At 41.0% G+C, this 25,751-nt stretch overlaps 1 protein-coding gene across 1 annotated transcript in view; it reads left to right on the forward strand.

Annotated features, from left to right (window-relative positions):
• The window catches only part of psmb7 (proteasome 20S subunit beta 7), a 62,880-nt gene that overhangs the window by 12,094 nt on the left and 25,035 nt on the right, over positions 1-25,751 (forward strand). Inside the window, exons 5-6 of the mRNA XM_078426432.1 lie at positions 7,489-7,604; positions 23,488-23,546. Coding sequence (XP_078282558.1) covers positions 7,489-7,604; positions 23,488-23,546 — 175 coding nt within the window. The remainder of the gene's footprint in view (positions 1-7,488; positions 7,605-23,487; positions 23,547-25,751) is intronic.

A 25,751-nucleotide genomic window follows, 5' to 3' on the forward strand; every position in this document is an offset into this window, starting at 1 on the left:
CTTTACACTGTTGTGATGTTTGAGCAAACACAACGGCGTATTTGCTTTCATAGATGTCTGGCAAGATTCAGCATGTCCATGAAGATTCTCTCAAACTTCTACAGACGCACTCTGGAACGTATTCTCACAGGATGCACCTCAGCCTTGTATGACGACTACTCCATTCTTGAGCCTGCAGAGACTGGTGAATATTGCCCAGTCTATCACTGGCTCATCACTTCCTTCCATCCAGTCCATCTTAATGCTGCATTGTATCAGTAAGGCTGGAAGTCAATGATGCCTACCACCATGGCCATTCACTTTTCTCTCTGTTACCTTCTGGGAGAAGATACAGGAGCTTGAAAGCTCAGACATTCAAGCTTAATTGTTTCTTCTCCACAGACTCTAACAGACTCCTGAACAAATCAACTCTTTTGCATCCTCTTTCTTGAAGTGTAGCCACATATCCTTAGCCGTAACTACCTCATGCGGTGATTCTGTTCTTGCACTGGAATATATATTTTTTAGACCGCTTCAGACTGCATTACAATTTTGTGCTATTTTGCTGTTTTATATTTGTTGCATTTATTGTTGTATCTATCATCATGTATTCTGTTTACTCTGAGCTTCATGCAAACAAGGGATTGCATTGCACCCTGGTTTCTATGATAAAAAACTAATCTAAACAACAGTGGATCCAGAACCGATCCCTGTGGCACACTGTTATTACAGGCCTCCAGTGTGAAAAATAATACTCTACCCGTCTGCCACCTTCAAGCTACTTTTGTATCTAGTTGGCAACTTTGTTCTAACCTCCCAGACCAACCTACCATGTCTTTCCTTGTCAAAGGCCTTGTTAAAGTTCATATGGGCAATGTCTTCCCCACTGCCCTCATCAACATTCTTGGTCAGCTCTTCAAAACACACAAACAAATTAGTGAGACACCATTTCCCAAGCACCAAGCCATGCTGACTGTCCCTATTTGATCCTTGCCTTTCCAAATGCAATCTGTCTCTCAGAATCCCTTCCAATTACCAGTTCCCAGGCTTATCCTAGCCATGCAACAGTGGCACAACCTTAGCCACTCTTGCAGTCTAGCCACATTAGCCATCCTGCAGCCTTCCACCACCACACCTGTGGCTATCACTGTTACAAATATCTCTGGCACGGGTCTTGCTATTTCTTTCCTGGCTTCCCGCAAGTTCTCGGTCCGGGGGACTTATCTGCCCTCCAACATTTCCTCTTCTGCAATGTGGACTCTCTTCAAAACATCACTATTAAGTTTCCCAGAATAGTAATTTAACACCTTGCCATCTTCTGTGGCACCACACATGGGCGACCTTGTTGATCTTTAAAGGGCCCCATTCTCTCCCTGGTTACTCTTTAATATAATCTCTTCAGATTTTCCCTTTACCTTACCTGCCAAAGGCAAAGTTATCTTATGTTCCCCCTTTTACCGTCCTGGTTTCCCTTCTAATTGCACTCCTACTCCTACCTTCAAGGGATGCACATGCGTGTGGAAGAACCATACATAGCCACAACAGCCTGGCACCTCCTCCTCATGCTGGTCACCAGCCTGGTCACACACTGTTGTGGGATGGCATCCCATTCTTCAACCAGCATTTGTCACAAGTCAGCCAACGTGGTTGTGTTGGTCACTCTGGCACGAACAGCATGCCCAAGCTGATCCCACAAGTGTTCAATGGGGTTGAGGTCAGGACTGCTGGCAGGCCATTCCATCCTCTCCACTCCCAAATTCTGGAGGTAGTCTCTGAGAAACCCTGCTCTGTGGGGGCGAGCATTGTCATCTTGGAGGATAGTGTTCGGTCCCAGACTGTGGAGATATGGGATTGCCACTGGTTGCAGAATCTCATCTCGATATCTCTCTGCATTGAGATTGCCTCCAATGATGACAAGCCTCGTTTTTCCAGTGAGGGAGATGCCGCCCCACACCATCACACTGCCTCCACCAAAAGATGTTACTCTATCGGTGCAGCAATCAGCATAGCGTTCTCCGCGTCTTCTCCACACTTTGACCCTATGATCCAACTGCCGTAGGCAGAATCTGGACTCATCGCTGAACATAACGTTCCTCCACATGTTCAGGTTCCAGTGCACGTGTTGCCGACACCAGCACAAACGGGCCTGACGGTGAAGGGCAGTCATGACAGGCCTCCTGGCAGCCCTATGAGACCAGAGATCGGCTGCATGCAGTCTGTTCCGAATTGTCTGGGCAGAGAGCCGTCGGCCATATCGTCCTGCAAACCTTGACTGCAAATCTGTAGAAGACAGCCTACGGTTCCTAAGTGCTGACAGGGTGAGGAAACGGTCTTCTTCGGGTGTCGTCTTCTTGGGACGCCCACTTCGCGGCCTGTCTCTGACATCTCCCGTTATATGGAACTTGGCCTTCACTTTGGAGATGGTACTAGGGCTCACTCCAAATAATGCCGCAACTTGGTTTTGCGGAACACCAGCTTGAAATTGCCCTATCGCACGGGCCCTATCCAGATCAGTCAAACGTGGCATGCCGATTCTTGGAGCAGACACCTACTGACCACTGTAGCATGGCCCATGCTCACAGATGCTGCCAATCAGGTGCCAATCAGGCACCTGATTGTCAGCACCTGGTGGTACCAGAAGCTCAAAACAAGAGTCAATAGCAACAGCAGAATAAGCTGTTTGGCATTGGCAGAGAAGATTTGGCAAATTTTTCATGGGCGCAACCCATATACTCAGCTCTGCTGCTCATCCCACAAATGCATGTTCCTTACAAATGTGGCACCATTTAAAAGGGGGAATAAACAGGCTTTCCAACGGTATAAGATTTATTGCCAAGAAGCATTGTTACAACAAAGAAATAATCTACCAAACACAAATTTCCTTACTTTTTGTGCTATGTTTAGTTTGACTTTTTCTCCTCTAGCTCACTGCTTCACGTTATTTGCCTGGCAATATATCTTAATATTTCTGTCATTAAAAATTAATGTTCTGGAGGTTTATTTTAAACAGAAACAGTCAATAGACAATAGGTGCAGGAGTAGGCCATTCGGGCCTTTGAGCCAGCACCGCCATTCAATGTGATCAAGGCTGATCATCCACAATCAGTACCTCCTTCCTGCCCTCTCCCCATACCCCCTGACTCCGCTATCATTAAGAGCTCTATCTAACTCTCTTGAAAGGCACTCCACAGCCTTTTGAGGCAGATAATTCCACAGATTTACAACTCTCTGAGTGAAAAGGTTTTTCCTCATCTCAGTTCTAAATGGCCTACCCCTTATTCTTAAACTGTGGCCCCTGGTTCTGGACTCCCCCAACATTGGGAACATGTTTCCTGCGTAGATTCCCATGGTATTGTGACAATCCTACCTTGTCGATCTTTGTAGACAATGGACAATAGGTGCAGGAGGAGGCCATTTGGCCCTTCGAGCCAGCACCACCATTCAATGTGATCATGGCTGATCATTCTCAATCAGTACCCCGTCCGTTCCTGCCTTCTCCCCATACCCCCTGACTCCGCTATCCTTAAGAGCTCTATCTAGTTCTCTCTTGAATGCATGTAGTCACAAGGTTTCATTCCTCTGACACCATATGGCTTAATAGACACTGGCACTCTGTCAATGATTTGGAAAATTATATTTCCCCAATTATATCCATAAAGTTTGATTCCCTCTCAAGATCCAATTAAATCAGTTCAGCACAACTTACCCTTTAAAAACCACTGCCCAATGTCCCTGAGTAGCCAATTTCTGTTGAAGTGTTGATGAATTTCATTCACTGCACAAATTAATTGGCTTATCATTTATTTGCTTTACTCTTTTTTCTCGATGAGCTCTGCGCAGCAGCTTATCTCCTAGGGTTTTGGTGTAAAACAAAAGTCCCCATTCACTAAGCCGCATCTGCTACTCTGGGGGATGTTTGCCATGTGGGCCTGGGGAGTTTTCCATTTGTTCTTATGGAAATAATGTTGGAGAGACAGTTTTCATTGACCCGATGTACTTGCTAATCAAGGACCTCTCCTCAAAGACCCGTCTTTTGGGCTATGACAACTGGCACCTTATCTGAACTCTTCCCGATTTCCAGTCGAACCTCTGAGGTGATTTTCATTCAACTCCTCCCACCAGGTGGAGAAACAAACCTCAGCTGAAAACAAAAAACACTTTGAAGAGGGGATCTAACCTGAAACGTTTCTGTTCATTCCTTCCAAAGATGCTGCCTGACCTGCTGAGGTTTTTCCAGCGCTTTGTGTTTCTACCCCACAGCTTGATGCAGCTTTTGGCTATTCCTACAATGTAGGAACCATGGCTACAATTTGTGTCACATAAACATTCATAATCAGCAATGTGATTATGACAAGGTGCCTGCTCTATTTCCGTTGTGAAGAGTTGTTTAGCGGGATAATTATTGGCAAAGACACTATGAAGAACTTCTGTGATATCACAGCACTGCCTCGGGACAGCACGGAACATTTGTGTTGCAGTGTGTGGAGTGGGGCTTCAAACCCACAACCACTGCCTTTGAAGGGAGAATGTTATTGACTGAGCTAAAGCTGACAGGAGAATGTCGTTTTTACCTATTTGAATTCTGACACGGCCCAATGCACTGCAAACAGATTTTTGCTGAAGATTCCAGGATCTGCAGATTCTTGTCTCCATTTTATCTGAATTACTTTTATGTTGATGTTTATATTTGAACATTTCCCTCCTGCAGCGATCATTCACATTTGCTTGAGTCTTTTTATTTTATCCAAAAAAAACCAGTGCAGTGTTCTTTAAGACCTGTTTTCTCTCAGTGAAATAAGGTTTCTGTTTCCTTTGACCATAACTTTATTTCTCTAATTTTAAAACTTATTTTCCTTTTGTAGAAACCACCAATTTGCTTCCTTGTGCTCTTTAAGTTTGCCTATTCATATTTAGATTGTCCTCTTAACACCTTTATATTCCTCATAAATGTTATATCCCTATATCGATTGGATTCCATTAAAAATTATTTTTGTTGGAATCCATCTATTCTTATTTATTTTGTTCCCATTACTCTTGATCAGACAGTGCCAATTAGTATTCAAATCTTTCATCTGATTAGCCTGCAATTTTTTTGCAATTGTATTTCCTTACGTACTTTTTATTACGGCACCTCTCTGAATTTGGTTAGTTTGCAGTCCAATTTACCTATCTTAGATTTGCAGTTTTGGTCTCCCTATTTGAGGACGGATATTCTTGCTATTGAGGGCGTGCAGCGTAGGTCTACTAGGTTAATTCCCGGAATGGCAGGACTGTCATATGTTGAAAGACTGGAGCGACTAGGCTTGTATACACTGGAATTTAGAAGGATGAGAGGGAATCTTATCGAAACGTATAAGATTATTAAGGGGTTGGACACGTTAGAGGCAGGAAACATGTTCCCAATGTTCGGGGAGTCCAGAACAAGGGGCCACAGTTTAAGAATAAGAGGTAGACCTTTTAGAACGGAGACGAGGAAAAACTTTTTCAGTCAGAGAGTTGTGAATCTGTGGAATTCTCTGCCTCAGATGGCAGTGGAGGCCAATTCTCTGAATGCATTCAAGAGAGAGCTAGATAGAGCTCTTAAGGATAGCGGAGTCAGGGGGTATGGGGAGAAAGCAGGAACTGGGTACTGATTGAGAATGATCAGCAATGATCACATTGAATGGCGGTGCTGGCTCGAAGGGCTGAATGCCCTACTCCTGCACCTATTGTCTATTATCACCGTTGATCTAAATTGTATTACCTGCCTAAGTATTCTGCCTTAAGACCTGTCCTGTTTGACTATCGTGGGTATTCGTTTCCATGACAATTGTCCTGCCAAAAGCCAGCACTTATAGCTCACCCTTGGTCCTAATAAGATGCTCGTGGAGAGATTTCATTTTGGGGTGTTGCAGGCAATATTTGATTTAGCTGAGTGACTTGCAAAGGCATGACAGGGCAACAATGAATAGGTATAATTGTGGAGTCATCCACAGGCCCAACTGCAAATCAGCACATTAGCAATGGGCTGCAGTCACCTCGAGGCTAAACTTTTTGCCTTTGTGCAGAAGCTTCAGGGAATGAGATAGGTATTTACAAGATTCTGAATTTTAAAGTCACTTTTAATCCGAGTATTCGTTTCAGAACTTTAATAAAACTCAATTAAAATTCAGAAACAAACTGCTGAGGTTGAATTTGCCATCTCTGAATTTAGTTTGTGTCTCCAGATGACTAGTTCAGTAACAATACACAGACTAACCTACCATCCTGAAGCAGATATGACTTGACTTCCCTTATTAGACAAGACATATGATTTATTTAATCAGCTCTGCTGCGTTCAAGGAACCCTGCCACCAGTTTAAACATCAATTTTGTTTTATCTCTCTACCTTGTAGATTAAGCTCTCTGTAATTAATTTATTGCAGCAGATCTATCTAATTTGAGTCCAACTTTCATCCTCATCTAGTTCCCTATCTACTAAAGTATTTGCTTATTGATTCTTAGACCCAGCATGTCACCAGTTAAAACTAATGATTCAGATGTTTTCATTAATTGGAAGCACAACTGTGGTAAACCTTTGTGCTATGCAGGTTTTTTTCTCTTCTGAAAAGTATGTGTATTGCTCTAAATCTCCAGCAGCTGCGATGGTCGCTGATTGTTTTCTGAAACGGTACAGTCTAATCTTCTCTTAAAAGTTTTGTTAAAGTTACTAAAGGAAATGAATTATCCAGTCATAAATTGAGCTAGATGAGCTAATAAAGTAGGAGTTGAGTGCTTCAGACATCTGCACACATGTAATTTAATTGGAATAACTTTGACAAGAGCAGAACATACTCCACACTCTAGCAATGGCAGCTTTAATGGAAAAATGGTGTTTTCTGAACATTAACTTTTTCCACAAATATTTTGGTTCACCTAATACTCCCATAATTTTATGCTTTTTTTTTTAAAAAGGTTCCTAGCATATGCAATATTTTGTTTCTCAATGGATTGTAATTCTAAAATGTTGGTGATTGTTAGTTGTGTATAAGTTTTGGTTCCTTGTTGAATGGGGCTCAATGTAAATTATGTGAATAACTTTAATTCCACCAAACTAAATCAAAATGCCGGGTAATTTAGCTAGTTCAGAGCCTACTATCTACATTTAATCAAATAAATAGTAAAACTCAGTTTGTTTATTTGCATCGTTTTATGTATTAATGTGGCAGTGAATGGTATAGTTGAAGATTTTATTCTGATCTTTGGAGTCCCTGAAACAGCAAGTAAAAATAAGATAACATCTCTGGATGAGAGAGCACTTGTTAGTACTTGGGCAACAAGGCATTTGTAATTGCGGAATAGACATTTGTTATTTTTATTCTTAAACATATCTGTATATAATCATAAATATGTATGTAGATATTTATTTTGATATATGGTTATCGTCCACATTTTTGAAATTCTGATTTTTCTTGAAATATTTTCAGCCACCTTTTAAGTTCTGCCACTTCTACCAGCAAACAAGTAACCTGTTCCTCTTTCCTGAACTAGATATCAAGGATACATTGGTGCAGCGCTGGTACTTGGAGGAGTAGACAGTACTGGTCCCCATCTTTATAGCATTTATCCACATGGATCAACTGACACATTGCCATACGTAACTATGGGTGAGTTTCTCTTACGTTTGCTGAACATTTGAATGAAGAGGTACGCAGCGCAGACAGTATTTTGTGTTTAGATGTGTTAATATCTTACAAGCACTAATTGAGTTTTCCATTACAATAGCATTAACTTTGAGTTGTCATCAATCCTTGATTTGTAAAGTAATTGAAAAGCAAAACAGTGACGTGGGGATGGGGCAGAAGAGAAAGAATATTCAGATATCTCTTTCAAAGAGCCAAGATATGCATATCATTTTAATATTGGGTTTTGGATTTGTGATCCTGATTTGGAAAATGATCACTCGTAAGTATGGAAGTGATTTAAAAATAAAACTTTCTTTCTCTTTGGCATTGTTCCTTCTCTCACTTATTCAGATATTTGTCTGGTTATATTTGTTGTTTGCACTAATGGGTGTTCCATGTATTGCTGCCTGCTGTTTGTGTTCTCTCTGTCCCGCCAGTGTTCAATATATTGGGTAGTGATATCATGTACCATCATCTTTCCTCTGCTCCACATGCTGTTATGGATGCACAGCTCATTGGCAGTAGTTTTTAAACTTACTTCCAATAGATTTGATTCATCGTTCCACCAGTGATCTCTTTTAATTTCTAATTTTTCTCTTGACTCTATCATAACTGCACGACCAAAGCCTTGTGGCTTCAAGTCAACAAAGACAAAAGTCACCTGGTTTGACTACCGGATGAATCCAGAGTCTTCCTGACAAAAACAGATTGTGCTGACCATACTGATGAACAATTCTGATGAGGGGTAATTGCCATGAAACATTCATGCTAATTCTCTCTCTCTCTACAGATGCTGACTGATACATAAATAAAACAATATAAGCAGCAGGGTGGTACAAGCTGGAATAAATTATTTCTGCGTGCGATTTGCATTTTTGAAGTGCATCTCAGATAGCGGCTGATTGCTTTGTAAACCAGTAGGTGGTGTCGTTGCATTAAAATTGAACTCAAGCCTGGTCCGTTGAGAGGCTTTCTAAAAACCTGAATCATGTAATTGTTTTGGAAGTTGCATATACAGCTCATTGGTGTGCAATTTGCTACAGAGAGATTTTTAGCTGTTTCTTGGGGTGCATTGTCTTTGAGTTTTGAGGTACTTTCATTGAAGATACATGCGCACAATTGTGTTCAAGTGTGCTGTACAGTACATTTTAAGTAGGTTAGATTTGATCAATGAGAATGCTGTCAAATGCTTTGTGCAGTCTTGTTGACTGACCCCCTCTTTTTAACACTCATTTTATTTGCTCTTTGGGGTTGGCCCATGTTGAGCAGGAAGGGAGTAAAGAGGGAGTTATCTTGATGTTTTTCTGAAAAGATTGTAAATTCTCAAACAGCTTGATTTCTTGTGCCTGGTGTATAACATTACTTGCCTTTTGATCCTTTCATTGTTAGTCTCATGAGAGCCTTCTGTAAAAAGAAAACTGTCAAACAGTACCAGGGTTCCTTTTGTGCCTGTGGGGTTGTTTTTGAATTGGTTTTTTTTTTGGCTCGTCAAAAATCCTCAACTTGCAACCAAATGCAGCTTCAATGGCAGAGAGAGCTGCAAATTCTTTGTACAACGAAAGCTTGTTTTAAAATTCCCTTGAGAAATTGGGCAGCACTGTGGCGCAGCGGAAGAGTTGCCTCCTTACAGCCTCTATCTTCCCGTCTCCACCTATATCCTTCCTTTGTCCCGCCCCCTTGACATCAGTCTGAAGAAGGGTCTCGACCCGAAACGTCACCCATTCCTTCTCTCCTGAGATGCTGCCTGACCTGCTGAGTTACTCCAGCATTTTGTGGATAAATACCTTCGATTTGTACCAGCATCTGCAGTTATTTTCTTAGACACCCGGGTGATGTCTGTACGGAGTTTGTACGTTCTCCCCATCACCACGTGGGTTTTTCTCCCGGTGCTCCGGTTTCCTCCCGCACTCCAAAGGCGCACAGGTCTGTAGGTTAAACAAACCTACACCAGTCCGAAGAAGTGTCTCGACCCAAAACGTCGCCCATTCCTTATCCCCAGAGATGCTGCCTGTCCCGCTGAGTTACTCCAGCCATTTGTGTCTATCTTCGGTTTAAACCAGCATCTGCAGTTCTTTCTTACACAGGTTTGTTGGTTAATTGGGTTCGGTAGAAATTGTAAATTGTTCCTAGTGCGTGTGTAGTTAGTGTATGGGGATCGCTGTTCGGCACTGACTTGACGGGCTGAAGGGCCTGTTTCGACACTATCTGTAAACTAAAACTAAATGAAAATTTCTGAACACTGCATTTTATTGTCCTTTCGCATTCATTTATTTCCATGTCTTTAACCATTAAAATCCCATATTTTTTCTTTTGGACTCTTGCCGCCGATTAGTTGAGTAATTGGTAATAGTTCTCATCCACTTTGCTTTTTAGAATTTGATGCTACTTGTATCATCCAAATGTAAATTTGATTGGCTTGTGCTTGAAGAAATCTCTGGTATGTGCATTTGTTCAAAACTTTGCTTCCAGGCAACATGTTTTGAATTTATTGATGTATAGGTGGCACTGTTTGCATTCCAGTCCATTTTTCATTTTGGAAATGTCCAGGAGGTAAATGAAACTCGCTTTGGCAGAGCTTTGCAGTTAGAGGAGTGTTGCATTAAGCCAAAATAGGGGTTAGAGCTGATTTTGAAGCATCATGTACTGCTGTTTGCTGGAGTCAGTTGGAACCCGACATGAATTATACATTACTTTCCATGACACCTGTACCTTTGTAGATATTATGCAGAAAGGCTCGTTCTGAAATAGCACCAGCAAGTTTGCATGGATTGTAGATGCAGTTACATGGAGTTAGCCATGACCAGGAGGGAGTTCTGTGATAACAGCTTCTCTCACATTGGAGATTGAAACTGTCGTCATCTTCTCTACCTTTGAGATGAAAAACGGATACACAGGTGGACAGTTTATTTGCTGCTGTAAAAATGCCAAGATGTGACTAGCTGCCCTATTGTTTCAGCAAGAGGGCATGTTGTAGATGCAATTCCCGCATCTGGGGGCTCCAGTTTCCTCCCACATTCCAAAGATGCTCAGTTTGTAGATTAATTGGCCTCTGGAAATTGCCCCCTAACCTATAGAAAGTGGAGTACCATGGAACTAGTGTGCACGGGTGATCGATGGGTAGAATGGACTGCGCGGGCCAGAAGGCCTGTTTCCATGCTGCGTCTCTAAAATTAAAATCAAACAATTAAAAATCTGAGACAAACTTGTCCCTTCACTGAAGTCATGCTGCACTGTTAGAATTGTTGTTCTTTGTATAACAAAAACTGAGTGCATGGCACAATACTGCCCTCTGGGAAGGTAGGTTTTCTTTTTTTAAAGACACAAAGTGCTAGAGTAATTCCTCAGATCTAGAGAGCATTGATAGGTGGCAGATCGGGACTCTTCTTCAGACTGCTTGTGGGAGGGGGGGGTGAAAAAACCTTCAAGAGGGGGGGGCAGGACAAAGAGCAGGTAATAGGTAAACACAGGCGAGGGGGGTTGATTGGCAGATGTCTGGACAAAGGCCAGAGATGAAAGACAAAAGACTCGAGTTGCAAATTGCGAAGCCAGAGGAGGGAATGAAGGTGGAGGGGAAAGGAAGAAATAGGTGTGAATCCAGGTTGGGATTAGGAGAGGTATGGATGTGGGGGAGAAAAGGGGGATGTGGAGGAGAAAAGAGGGATGTGAGGGAGAAAAGGAGGAGGTGGGGGAGGAAAGGGGTGTGTGGAGGAGAAAGAGGAGGGGGGTGGGGGGTTGTTAGAGGTTACCAAATGTTGGAAAATGTAATATACCACCGGGTTGTAGGCTACCCAAGCAGAATAGAAGGTGGTTTTCTCCCAGTTAGTATGTGGCCTCACTGGCAATGGAGGATGCTCGGGACAGAAAGGTCGATATGGGATGGGGGGGGTTTGAGTTGGTGCAAAATCTGTTACTTGAAACTAATATCTTGTACTAATCATGCTTGACTTTTAAACTGTCTTTTTATTGTTTACTAATAGTTTGGGAAAATAAACTCCGTCATATGGGAAGAGCATTCTCCTTGCATGTAAAGCAGACTTTCACCAAGTACATCCCAGGAACTATTTTTGGCTTAAGCCACTGTCTATTTTTACCTAGGGTTTTTTACATTAGCGGTGATATTCTCTGTGAAAACGCTGGAGAAAACAAAATTTTCAGAGTTTAAAAAACAATGATTACTGAATCCAGTCCTTCATTATGATTTTTTCCCTCCCAATTTGTGATTGCAGAGGGATTGGGACAGTTTAACCTCCAGATGTACTACTTTTGGCAATATATCCAGTTCACTTAATTTAAAATTGTGTAATTCCTAACATTTCAAGAGAGAGCTATTTAGAGCTCTTAAGGATAGCGGAGTCAGGGGGTATGGGGAGAAGGCAGGAACCGGGTACTGATTGAGAATGATCAGCCATGATCACATTGAACGGCGGTGCTGGCTCGAAGGGCCGAATGGCCTCCTCCTGCACCTATTGTCTATTGCATTCTTAAATATTGACAATAGATTTATATAACAAATTGATGTAAAAAAATTGGTTGCTTAATTTTTAATCTTATCACCTGTACGAAATTTTCTGGATATCAATTGCATATTTATCAAAATAATTACACTTGAATTTCAAGGAATTTATCATTTTATTTTTGAGATATTGGTGGAGTTCGAATCCAACGAAGATTTGTTTTGTAGGGCGAGAGGAAATATCTTTTATTTTGACCATTGTGATCATTTTTGGAGAAATGATTGGTTAGATTGAATTAGTATTGGAGAGAATTAGTATTCTGTGATGCTAATAGTAACTTTTAAAAATAAATCCATGCATAAAGCTAGCTACTTTCCACCCACATGTTTAAACCTTTTGATTTTAGTTCAATAATTTGAGCAATTACATGGTATTTGTATTGAATAGCTGATATAGCAAGGAAAATTTGAACTTTACAGGAGGATTAAATGTAAAGTCTAGAATAATTGAACAAGATCACTCAAAAAAAATATGTACACCGATAAGCCAAAACATTATGACCACTGACAGGTGAAGTGAATAACATTTATTAACTTGTTACAATGGCACCTGTCAAGGGGTGGGATATATTAGGCAGCAAGTGAACAGTCAGTTCTTGAAGTTGATGTGTCGGATGCAGGAGAAATGGGCAGGAGTAAAGACCTGAGCGACTTTGACGAGGGCCAAATTGTTATGGCCAGACGACTAGGTCAGAGCATCTCTGAAATGGCAAGGCTTGTGGGGTGCTGCTAAAGGATCTGCTGCTAATGTTTTGGTGCCAGATACCACAGGACACCTTCAGGGGTCTTGTAGAGTCCAAGCCTTGGCGGGTCGGCGCAGTTTTGGCGGCACGCGGAGGACCAACAGCATATTAGGCAGGTGGTCATAATGTTTTGGCTCATCAGTGTATGTAATTCCCTCCAGAGGTTTCACTTCCATAAACCTCTGCTCTCAGTGGCCTCCTCCAGTGCCATAGTGAGGCCCGCCGGAAATTGGAGGAGCAGCACCTCATATTTCGCCTGGGCAGTTTGCAGCCCGGTGGTATGAACGTCGACTTCTCCAACTTCAGATAGCTCCTCTGTCCCTCCCTTCCCCTCCTCCTTCCCAGAGCTCCCTCTATCTTCCTGTCTCCACCTATATCCTTCCTTTGTCCCACCCCCGACATCAGTCTGAAGAAGGGTCTCGACCCGAAACGTCACCCATTCCTTCTCTCCCGAGATGCTGCCTGACCTGCTGAGTTACTCCAGCATTTTGTGAATAAATCGATTTGTACCAGCATCTGCAGTTATTTTCTTAAGCTATTTTGTGTAATCTATTCCCCCCCCCCCCCCCCCCCCCCACGTGCTCTCCCCATACCATTATAAAATATTGCACCTTTTTGAACAAGCTTTTGTTGCCACTTCTTACAATTACTCTTTTGGTTTAATATCCACTATTTATTTCTGCAGCAATGTCTAACATTAAAAATCTCAGTGTAAAATTTCCTTTCTTGACCATCTGACCAGAATGTCTCTGGTAACATGCATTAAACAACTGTTTTTAACTATACCATGGCAGCCCTTGCTTTGATTCTAGCTTTATAAATGCTGCATAAAAATCTTGCATAAAAACTGTTCATTGAAAGTATCCAATTCTGTATAGTGGTAGAGGGAGTTGTAATCTTCATGTGCCATTTTAAAACTGTAAACCTGCAAAAATGGGCTATTTCATGATGTAAAATAACATTTTTTCTCTCTATAAAGTTGGAATTGAGAATTGCATACGAATAAATAGCTATCTTCAAAGTTGGAAGAAAAATAACCATGAATTATAAACTCTTAACCTCAATGCAGTTCAGAAATAGATAATAGAATCTTCAAGATGGTCTGTTAGCCTTGGTGTTAGCTGCCACTTCTATGTATGGAGAATTTTGTGTATGTTACAAATGAAAAACACCCCCACTCTCTTCGTTCTGGTAGGTAGATATTGAAAAGCATTGTAGAATTTGTTTCTCTTTAATGGTCTTAATTGAAAATAAAGAAAGTTGGATATACTTCCATTTTTATTTTTCCATCTGGATCGTTTTTTTCTTTTCTCTGATCTATCTGTAGGATTAAATATTGTTCCATTCTTGTTTGCTGTGGGTGGGGGGGAGGGGGGGGGGGAAGAATAGCTACATTAGAAACTGCGACCCTAGCCGTTCAAAAGATTAAAAATGCTTTGCTTGCTCAGGACTGAAATCATCAAATTAAACGATTTGTGCTGACAAAAGACAAATTTGGTTTTCAGCAAGCTGTGCAAGATAGTTTGATTGCTCTGCTTGTCCAGGGATGCTCTTGGCAGACACTTGTAATGAAGTGTGGAGATTTTGCATAAAATTAGAGTATTGCAGGCGATCAGCAGTTCAGCTATAGGAAGGCAAGAGGAGATCTTCTTCAATCTCTTGTGAATAAACTTGCTCCCCTGACACTGAAGTTGTTTCATATTCATAAATCAGCTTTTTGTACATTGGCAATGTCGGCCTGTGGAGCCAGCATTACCACCAAGAGACTAGGCCTCTCAACCAGGAACCAGGGTGAAAAATGATCACAATTGATGGGGCTGTGGAGTGCACCAAATTTTTACACAGAACAAGCAGCAAATTGAATAACAATGAGTAAGTGTGAATAAGCACTCTGTCACGCTATTCTGACACTGATGAATGAGAAGGTCCTAAATGTTGTACTTTCGCCACTGCACGGATCCTGTTCTGTGGCAGGCTTCAGAATAAGGAACAGGCTGAAGTGGCAAATGGGGCCTTGGGTACTTAAAATGGACTGCTGTGTAACATAACAGCAGGGTTAGGAGAATGCCACAAAAGGCATTTAGGAAAAATGAGAAATCCTGTTTAAAGGAACTAATTATAATGTTCTTGAAAAGGTGACAGCGTCTCAAGCAGCAAGACTCGTATAACCTCAGGACCTTCTGTTAGTGTTTAAATTTAATACATGGACTTGCAGGTATATAGAAAAAGTAGAAATTCTTCTTCAAGTCATCTTGTAAAGTCTACTTATGATGGTAGCTTGTACGTATTAAAAAGCTAAATGTCTTATATATTCAAAAAGCAGTGGCTCTTAAAGGTCAGGCTTCAGAATGTTGCCTTGCGGCAGAATTTGTGTCAATGATCAGGTGTCAGCTTCTCCATTTTAATATAAACATTGTACTACTCTTTACAGTTAATGTATCTTCACTTTGTCTATATCACACTGAAAATCTCCTGGGCTGCCATGTTTTACAAAACTAGCCTTGTGTCTGTCAAAGTGTAGTTTTACAATGGAGAAATATAGGAGTGCTATCCCTTCACTGCAAATTAGCTGTTGGCACAGGCTAAAGTTCAGTATAATTTTATTAATATAAAAAGTAAGAATGTGGAACCATGAAATGTTTATTGTGTTCCCTGAGGCAGCGGCGGCACTTTCATTGCCCCCAGAGCGATGCATTTGTTGCTTGTGAAGTGGTTGATGGCAGGTTTGTGCCTCGTGTCTTCTATCCTGAGATGGGGGCTAGGCCATTGAATGGACAACTGGAAACTACAATGGCAGGGGCATTAGAGGGAGTCCTACTGCATGACATTGCTGTGCAGTGGCTGCAATGCTGTAGGTTTGAAAGGAATTTGCCCCTGACTCAAAAAACCCCCAAGAATTTAAAGAGAGGTGAAGTGGAGAAGGTGCCTGTGGGTTTAGGATTGACAGTGGACAGTAGTAGAGCCAAATTAATGTTCAATCTATGCAAAGTGTGTAAAATAAGGAACACCAAGGGAAAATATGAAGCTAGGTTCAAAGAGATAAAAATCAAGTGCTTAATTGGATATTCATGGGGAAAACAAAAAAAATGCTTGTGTTGTAAATCTGAAATAAAGATGTAAATTGCTGGAAAAACTCAGCAGGCCAGGCGGCATCAGTGGAAAGAGTTAACATTTTAGGAATGCAAAAGAAAAAAAAACTAGTGTAGGTAGCAGAGAAGGTGGGGGTGGACAGTGGGTGGAACAAAGGGAATGTCTATGATAGGCTGAAATGATGTAGGCATAAAATATTAGTTTGGGGATTTTTAGACTTTAAAGGCTTTGCAACCTCTTTGTGGTGAGGCAATACCAATCTCAAGGTGCAAGTCTATTTTCTAAAAACAGCAGTTAAATAGAAGGTGGTATTATATACACTTGGTACTAAATGGTCAAAACGGTATAATCTTTGCTACCACCAAATCACTCCCTGAATACATCAATTCAGGTGTTCTCTTGCTTGGCAAAGTGGATTTGTTTTGAGTTTGTTTTTTAATTTTAGAGATAGTGTGGAAACAGGCCATTGGGCCCACCGAAACCGCGCCGTCCAGCAATTGCTTGTACACTAGCGCTATCCTACACACTAGGGAAAATTTAGAGGCCAATTAACCTACAAACCCGCACATCTTTGGAATGTGGGAGGAAACCGGAAAACCCACGCGGTCACAGGGAAAATGTACAAATTCTACACAGACAGCATCAGTAGTCAGGATCAAACCTGGGACTGTAAGGCAGCGATTTTACTACTGTGACACGTAGTTTTATAATTTTATAATTTGGTATATAAGGTCTCTGCTTTCTTCATCTGACATTATTTATATTCAATCTAGTCTCATTTGGGGAGAGGAGGTGAACAGCCAGGACAGGAACTTATCCGAATGTTAACAATTGTTAATTCTTACCTCAGAATAGATGCCCATAAATATTCCAAGATGTGTTTAAAAAAGATACCATTCTCATTTGTGAGGCTCTTTAGTATCTATCTCAATAAATCACAATCAAATTGTAGTTGTAATCACACTCTCTATTGTGGACTTATGTCAAATCAAACTGAGAACTTAGCGTATTATAGTAATGAACAAATCTTTGAACCTTAAAGTATTGAATGAACAAGTTTAATATCAAAATAAAACTGAATTTCAGAAATGTTGGTATTCAGAACGCCCGCTCTTTATTGTTAAGACTTCATGGTCGCTATCATTGCCAATAGAAAAAGTGGAAACATCATGATGACAGTCTAATGGCTGGTGTCAAATTGTTGGTCGTATTCTGAAGTGTTGCCTCAGAGACAGTTTTCATTTAGCTGTTTTGCATTCGTCCTAAATACTCCTAGAGAAATGTATATACCTATTTCAGGTTGTACTAAATCGATTGGGTTTGGATGAATCATAACTTCCAGGGTAGAGAATTTAAGGAGAAAGATGAAAAATAATTCAGTCTACCTGGTGTATGCTTTTAACCATATGCCATGGTGCCATGTGTGTGGGTTTTGAAGTCGTACAGCTCACAATTCAGCCATGGTAAGGATCATGGGGACAGACCTTCATTGTTTGAACTCTGTTACTGCACCTGTAATTAGGAATTGTGTTTCTATTAAATTAAAGTCTGAGTTTTCTTGCACGGTTTCTTTCCATTTCTAAGCAGTCCATATACTGGGTGTTAAGCATAGTTCACCTTCTGTTTCCGTAGCAAAACGCAAAGTGATGGAGTAACTCAGCAGATCTGGCAGCATTTGTGGAGGGAAAGGACAGTAATGTTTTTGACCAGGGCCCTTCTGCAGTCCAATTGTGGTAGGGGCAACAAAGCTGGGAAAGAGGTTGGGGCGACAAGTGATAGGTGGATAGAGGTGAAGGGGTTTGATTGGGAAATGGGTGACAAAGATTACAGATGAAAAGGAGACAAAACAGTGTTAAATAAGAAGAGGAGTGAAGTGTAAAGCCAGCGGGAGTGATACGAATGGAAGGGGAAAGAGGGGTGACATTTCCTCGTGTCTCCACTATACTGTTTCCTTAGAGCATTTTAAGAATGTCTTGAGATACTTTACACTTATGAACACCACAAGATCTCACCAAGCACATTAATGTTGCTGTATAATCATAGACTCATAGAGAGGTGCACAGAAACAGGCCCCTTGTTCCAACTCGTCCATGCTGACCAAGATGGCCATCACAGCTATTTGCATTTGAGCCATATCCCTCTAGACCTTTCCCATCCATGTAACGGTCCAAGTGCTCTGGCAACTTGCTGCACATACCCCACCACTCTTTGAGTGAAAAGGTCGCCTCTCAGGCTCCTATTAAATTTTGCCCCTCTCACCTTAAACGCATGCTTTCTGGATTTTAATTTACCCTATCCTGCGAAGATAAACTCTGCATTAACGCTATCCATTCCTCTCATAATTTTATACACCTCTGTCAGATTACCCCTCTGCCTCCTGCGTGTAAAGGAATAAAGTCCCAGCCTCCCCAACCTTTCCCTGTAGCCCAGGTCCTTGAGCCCTGGTAACGTCCTCGTGAATCTTCTCTGCGCACTCTCCAATCATTTGTCCATGTTGCTGATCTTTGGTCGCAACACATCCATCTCTTTACTTGCCTCTGAATTAATCTGAGGAGCTTTTTGCTTATTTGGACATGTATGTATTTGGCTTTCCAACCAAAAATTGCAATGAATCTGCTCCCTCAACATGGCATGGTATTGTAAGCATGGAACATGTACTCTGGTTCATAAAGAGCTTGAATCCACACTTTGTTGAGTTGGGCAAGTATTTGATCAGGTGAGCCCAGCTGAAACCCCTCTGCTTTTACTCTTCCAGAACCTTGAAAATTAGTCCATTTCAATCCACACTTTAAATCTCCAACAAGCAGTCATTGCTTATTATGTACGTTTTTGCTTCCTGACAGCTTTAAGCAATATATTTTGTTCCAGAAAATTGCTTTGCTCTAATCGTTCTGAATTTAGTGATATTTTATCCCAGTGTTCTCTTGTCAGATTGAATATGACTATTCAGTGCACTGATCAATTTATTTTTTGTAAATTTACTGCTTCTAGGCTTTGTATTTGATCTATAATCAGACTGCTTAAATGTTGCTGATGAGAAAGTCAGTATTTTTTTCCTCCCTACACCATAACTGTCAGGTTGTATTACACCATTACATATTCACCAGAATTGATAAAGTCAGCAGGACATCTCATTCAAAAGCCTTTAATCGCTACCTCTTTTCAATTCAAATCCATTGTGGAGGTCGACCAGTGTTCACAAATCACTTTAAATGGGAAATACTGTTCCTTGTGCAGGCCTAGTAAATGAGAAGTAGTATGCAGAGTTACTTAAAACAGTAATAAATGCCAAAAAGTTATTTTAATTGGATTGAAAAATAGGCACCAAATGCATTTTTCAGCAGAAATAGAAGTTTCTAAACCAGTTAGTAACTATATAGCAGATGGGATGATGTCTTTTAAAGCCCCATGCTTTGCGCTGTGTGGCACAAATTGTTAACATTTCTCATTTTCAAAATGATGCTGAATTGCTTTTAATACCCAGTGTAGAAGCTGTTATACAGTGTCTGTTTGGGGTGGGGGCGGCAGTGGGGAGATCACAGCAGAGAGCATCACATTCCCATTCCATCGGTGTGCATTGACCTTTTCAAGTTGGCGTAAAAATAAGTTTGTTTACCATTTTTTAATTTTACAATTACTTTGTAAACCTAGAAAATAATGATCTCTTATGCATCTGTGCCAACCCAACCTAAGCTGGCTGAGGTTTATGATTTCACTTGTGAAAATTGCTACGATTGATGGAGGTCGGTGAAAGAAATTGTTGTAAAATAGATCAATGTCATTGCCATTGACCAGAAGCTAACCTGGAATAACCATATATACATACAACATGGCTACAAGAGCAGATCAGAGGCTGGGAATCCTGCCGAGAGTAGCTCACCTACTAACTCCCCAAAGTCAGTCCACCATTTCTAAGGTTCGAGTGTGATGGAATACTCTTCACTTACCTTGATAGGTACAGCTTCAACAACCATTAAGACGCTTAACACTATACAGGGTGAAGCAGTCCACTTGACAGGCAGCCGCATCCACAACCTCTCACCTACTCCATCACCGAGGCACAGGAACAGCAGTTTGTACCATCTACAGAATGCCCTGCAACAACTCACTAACACTCCTTAGACACCATCTACCAAACCCACCACCTATACCATCTGCATGGACAAGGGCTGCAAAAGCTCGTGGACACCATCACCTAGAGTTTGGCCTCCAAGCCACACACCATTCTGATTCAGAAATATATCACTGTCCCCTCACCATCGCTATGCCAAAATCCTGGAACTCTCCCTAACAGTGGAGGTGGGGGAAAACCCATGCCTCATAGACATGCAGCGGTTCAAGAAGGCAGCTCACCACTACCTTCTCAATAACAATTCGAGATGGGCTAATTAAATACTGGCTCAGCGTAAGAAGCTACATAGAAAAAGTAGAATGGATGGATGAAGCAGGGTATAACTTCTTCATTGGGTAGCTTGTTTGCACTGTATCAAAAACTGTCTTTCAAAACTAAATGTCTAACTTTGACAATGACTTAAATAATATTCATGGTCACCTCCCTGGTGCTTTTATGACCATTATTATATGGTATGGTTGTCAGAACTAAAATTGGTGGAGTTGCAATGAGTAAAAAGGGCCGTCTAAAGATGCAGCAGAATATGGATCAGTTACAGATATAGGTGGAGAAATGGCAGATGGATTTTAATCCAGACAAAAGTGTGGGGTTGCACTTTGGGAGGTCAAATACAAGGGGAAAGTATGCAGTTAATGGCAGGATCTTTAACGGCATTGATACAATGATCTTGGAGTCCAAGTGCATTACTCCCTGAAAGTAGCAATACAAGTAGATAGAGCGGTGAAGAAGGTGTATGATATGTTTGCGTTCATCGGACAGGGCATTGAGTGCAAGAGTCAAGTTGCAGCTTTATAAAACTTTGGTCAGGCAATATTTGGAGTATTATGTGCAGTTGTGGTTGCCCCATTACAGGAAGGATGTGGAGGCTTTGAAGAGGGTGCAGAAGAGGTTTACCAGAATGCTGCCTGGATCAGGGGGTATTAGTTCGAATGAGCAGTTGGACAAACTTGTATTGTTTTATCTGAGCCATTAGAGGCTCAGGAAAGATCTGATAGAAGTATATAATATTACGAGAGGTCTAGAGTGGACAGTCATAATCTTTTTCCCTGGAGTGGAAATGTTAATTACTGGAGGGCATAACTTTAAGGTGAGAGGGTGAAGGGTTTACAAAGAAGAGTGGGCAAGTATTTTTATACAGTGTGGTAGGTGTCTAGTTTGTGCTGCCGGGGTTATGATGGAGGCATATATGATAATGGCATTTAAGAAGCTTTTAGATAGGAATATAAAAATGAATGGATATTGATCACATGCAAGCGGCAGTAATTACGGGTCAGCATGGCTATTTTGGGCTGAAGGGCCTGTTCCTGCGCTGCACTGTTCTATGTTCCATGACTCCGATTGAAACATTTTATGAGATAAACAGAATTTCAGTGAGTGATGTGTGTTTATTGATGAATGGGATGCTTTATAAGATGAAATAGAAACTCAAATCTCAGCAGTAAAGATGTTGCTTTTGTGTATTACTTTGTCCTTGATGGTCCAGAGCTCTTCACAGTGAGTGAATTATTTTTAAAGGGTAAATTTTGTTACCTGGACAAATCTGCCCAATTGCATACTAACAGAAACTGCAAATGAGATGAGTGATCGGAGTATTTGCGTTTGAACAAAGAAGGCGTATTGTCCAATTTCAAAGGATACCATGGGACATTTTACAATATATCCAGTTAGCTGATAGGAACTCAGTTTGCTCTGTTCGCTCTTGTCTCTGCTTTTGGCCACATATTATCCCATTGAAGCCCAATGTAAGCCCCAAGGACAGCACATCTTCTCGTTCATGCTATTTAGGCGCGTGGACATGCAGAGAATGGTGGGATAAAGATCACATGCAGGCAGTTAACATTAGTTTCTCTTCGCATCATATTCGGCACAGACATTGTGGGCAGAAGGGTCTGTTCCTGTGCAGTATTTTTTTATATTCCATGTATCTACTGCAACACTCAGAACCTATCAAATAATTCAATAGTTCCCATCAAAAGACAATCCTCTGCCATTACTGCATTCCTTAAATACTGTGTTAAAATTTCTTCTAAATTGTATGATTTGAGAAGGTTTTGAGCTTATAGTATTCCAGCTGAAATGAGATTCCAGGTATTCTTTGCTTGGCGATTTGATTGCCCTGCCTTTGCCCGCAATTGCCAGATCTACTTACATTCTAAAGCAACTCAAATGCAAATAACACATAAAAGATTCCAGCTGCTGGAATCTTGAGCAAAAACAAAGTGCTGGAGGAACTTAGTGGTTCAGGCAGCAACTGTGAAAGGAAATGGACAGACTGCGTTTTCAGTCGGGATTTTGGATCTGAAGAATGGTCCCTACCTGAAACTTCGCCTGTCCATTTTTCTCCTTTTGAGTATTTCTCAGGAAACAAGGAACTGCAGATGCTGATTTACAACAAGAAAACCCCCCACAAAGTGCTGCAATACCTCAGTGGGTCAGTCAGCATCCCTGGAGAACTTGGGTAGGTGGCACTTCGGGTCACCTTTTCACCATTTCTGTCCTGAAACGTCACCCATCCATGTCTTCTGAGAAGCTAGCTAACCTGCTGCATTACTTCGGCACTTTGTCTTTATTCCTCGTGTTTTCTGCTTTTGATTTAGGTTTCTGACATTACGTTTTGCGTCCCTAACGTGTCGTACGGATCCAGGATTTTTTCTTTCTCTCCTCTTGTATGATCTATTTACATCTCTTGACAAATTGTAATTAACCAGTCTTCACCAACCTCTCAGCAGGCAACGTCACAACTTGTGTCCTTCAATCTCTCTCATCCCATCATAGTTATTGTCATTGTTTCCTCCAGCTCTCCCCCTTCTCTGCAATGTAAAACATGCTTTATTTCCAAATTTTAACAGTTTTAAAACAGATTATTACTTCAATGTTAACCTTCTCCATAGATGCTGCTTGAGTATTTGCAGGCTATTCCATTTTAAGACTATTTGTTTAAATTTTTCTTCAATTTACTCCTAATTTCTGATATTGGTGTAAGTTCGACGAGCTGCTTGCTGTAAGATGGTGTGCTTTCCTAAAGAAAATCCTTCCATAACACTCAATGCTCACATATATGTTCCCATCCTCTTATAATTATTTTCAAACTAGCACTAGTACTGTAACCAACCCCTCAGAACAGCTTCCAGATCTCCTGCAACTGACTAGTCAAGCAAATGTGGAAGGATCATAATAAATTTGAAACAAAATTTACAACACTTATTAAACCTAAAGGGAAGTACATTGTGCTTTTGTCAGTTTATGGCACATTTAGCTATATGTTAATAAACTTTAGAAGTATTTATGCAAATAACTACATGTAACTGTAATGTGTTTGGATGGTTTCACGTTTACATTGAGTTTTGGAAGTACCTGATTTTTTTAATGCTTTTATCCTGTACACAGGTTCTGGATCTTTGGCAGCAATGGCAGTATTTGAAGATCGATACAAGCCAGACATGGAGGTAAGAGCATGTTTAAGTAACAGCTGGAAGGCCACACTAATACATTTGTCTTTTTGTTGTTTCCGCTCCTCATTGTCCCTCCAGAGAATTCAGTGCAATGGATGTTAATTAATTTGTTTGGGTCTAATATGATTAGGTTGTTCAGAGACATTAGATGCTGGAATCTATATCAAAACACTAGGCGATGGAGGAACTCGGCAGTCGGGCAGCATCTGTGAAGGAATTGGATCCTGAAAGGTCTTGACCCGGAACATGTAGGTAGCAAGGAATGCAAATAGTGTTAGCATTCTTTGCGAGAGGACTAGAACATTAAAGCAAGGATGCTTTAGGCTTTATAAGGCACAGGTCGGACCATATTTTGAATATTGTAGGTAGCCCCCGTGTCTGAGGAAAGATGTTCTGGTGTTGAAGAGGTTCCAGGGAAGGTTTACGAGAATGATCTGAGGGATGATTATGAAATGAGGATGCATTTGACGGCTCTGGGCCTGTAATCACTGGGGTTTAGCAGAATGAGAGGGGATCTCATTGAAACCGACTGAATAATGAAAGGCCTAGATGGAGAGATGTTTTCAGTACATAGTGGGAGAGTCTAGGAGTTGAGTTGAGCTTATAGGACTTGGTATTACAATCCCTACTGTAATCGGCATCTTCTTAATCTCTTGAGTGGGGGTAAGGGTAAAGATTTCATTGGGGTCATCAGGTGGGCACCCTCCTTCCTTGGTGTTTCGTTGATACAGAGGGCACAGCTTTAGAATAAAAGGACGTACTTTCAGAACGGTGATGAGAAGTTTCTTTAGCCAGAGGGTAGTGAAGCTGTAGAATTCATTGCCACAGACTCTGGTGGAAACCTTCATTGGGTATTTTTAAAGTGGAGATTGACGTTCTTACTAATCAAGAACTTGTCAAAGATTACAAGTAGAGGGCAGGAGAGGGGGGTTGAGAGGGGGAAAATAGATCAACCGTGATCGAATGGCCGAGCAGATATGATGGGCTGTGGCTGAATTGTTCTCCTGTGTCTTATGATCTATTCCCTCTCCAGATGCTGCCTAGCCTGTTGAATTCCTCCAGCACTTTGTGGTTTTGGGTAGTTTAGATTTGATAGGGCAAGAAATTGCCGTATCAAATCTAAATGACTCCAAAATTTGTATGGTAGCTGTGGAAAATTGAAAAGAGCCAAGTTCAAAAATAAAGACCCAAGAAGTTAATAGAACTTAAAGCTTTGTTAACGATCAGTTTAATAAGATGTTACAATTATAATTCTGCAAGAGAGTACAATAGGCAATGACTGGCATTACTAAGAAGGGAGTAGTTGTTTTTAAATTGACAGAGGGGGGCAAGTTTCTGGAGGCTGCAGTTATTTTTGAGACTCTTTTGATGAAAAGATCATGTTCATAGGGGGAAATAAAATCGAGATGAAACATCTATGTCTTTAGAGTGTTGACAGATGTGGTCGTGGGTGTAATGGCATTTAACTTGAACTCCGATTCCAGAGCTGGAGGAGATCAATATAAAATCAGCAAATCTCGTGAGGCTGGAGGAAATGTTCTTTTTTTTCCCCTACAAAGGAATAAACGTGTGAAATTGCTCCATTAATGTTGAGCTTCTGAGTAGTCCTTTGGTGATTTGGAAATACAGTGAGCGAGTTTTGCACTTGTTTCCTTTATATTGGACACAATTTGCTTACAGCAATTTTGGAACAAAGAAGAAATAATATGCCGTCTCCAAGCTTGTCTAGATCACAGGAAGAAAATTATGAAAGCCACTGGTCTCTCTTGCAAGGGATGTTCTGCTGGAGCTTTAAAGGAATCTGGGAAGAGGACAGAAATATTTCCTTCAAAGAATTAGGTGTTATAGACAAGCACGGCAATTTTTTTATTGAGATTGATGATTTTAACTGGCATTGAATTCCTAAAGCAGATAGACGCATATAATAAGAGACATGTTAATAACAGAGTTCTTCAGTAATCCATCCAATACCTGAGCCGTGTTTCCATTAATTAATTTTTAATATTCTCTGATAACCAAAATTTAGAAGGTCCGAGTGGTAGGGAAATGATTTCCCTCGATCTTTCTATCTCAATGAATGAAATGGATTTGATAAAGATTCCATTCCCACCGGACAATCTGGCAGTTTGAAAAGGACTTTGAGGTTGGCACAGTGGCACAGCGGTAGAGTTGCTCCTTACCCAAGTTTGATCCTGACAA

This window comes from Rhinoraja longicauda, chromosome 31 (genome assembly GCF_053455715.1).
Source record: "Rhinoraja longicauda isolate Sanriku21f chromosome 31, sRhiLon1.1, whole genome shotgun sequence".
Lineage (NCBI taxonomy): Eukaryota > Metazoa > Chordata > Chondrichthyes > Rajiformes > Arhynchobatidae > Rhinoraja > Rhinoraja longicauda.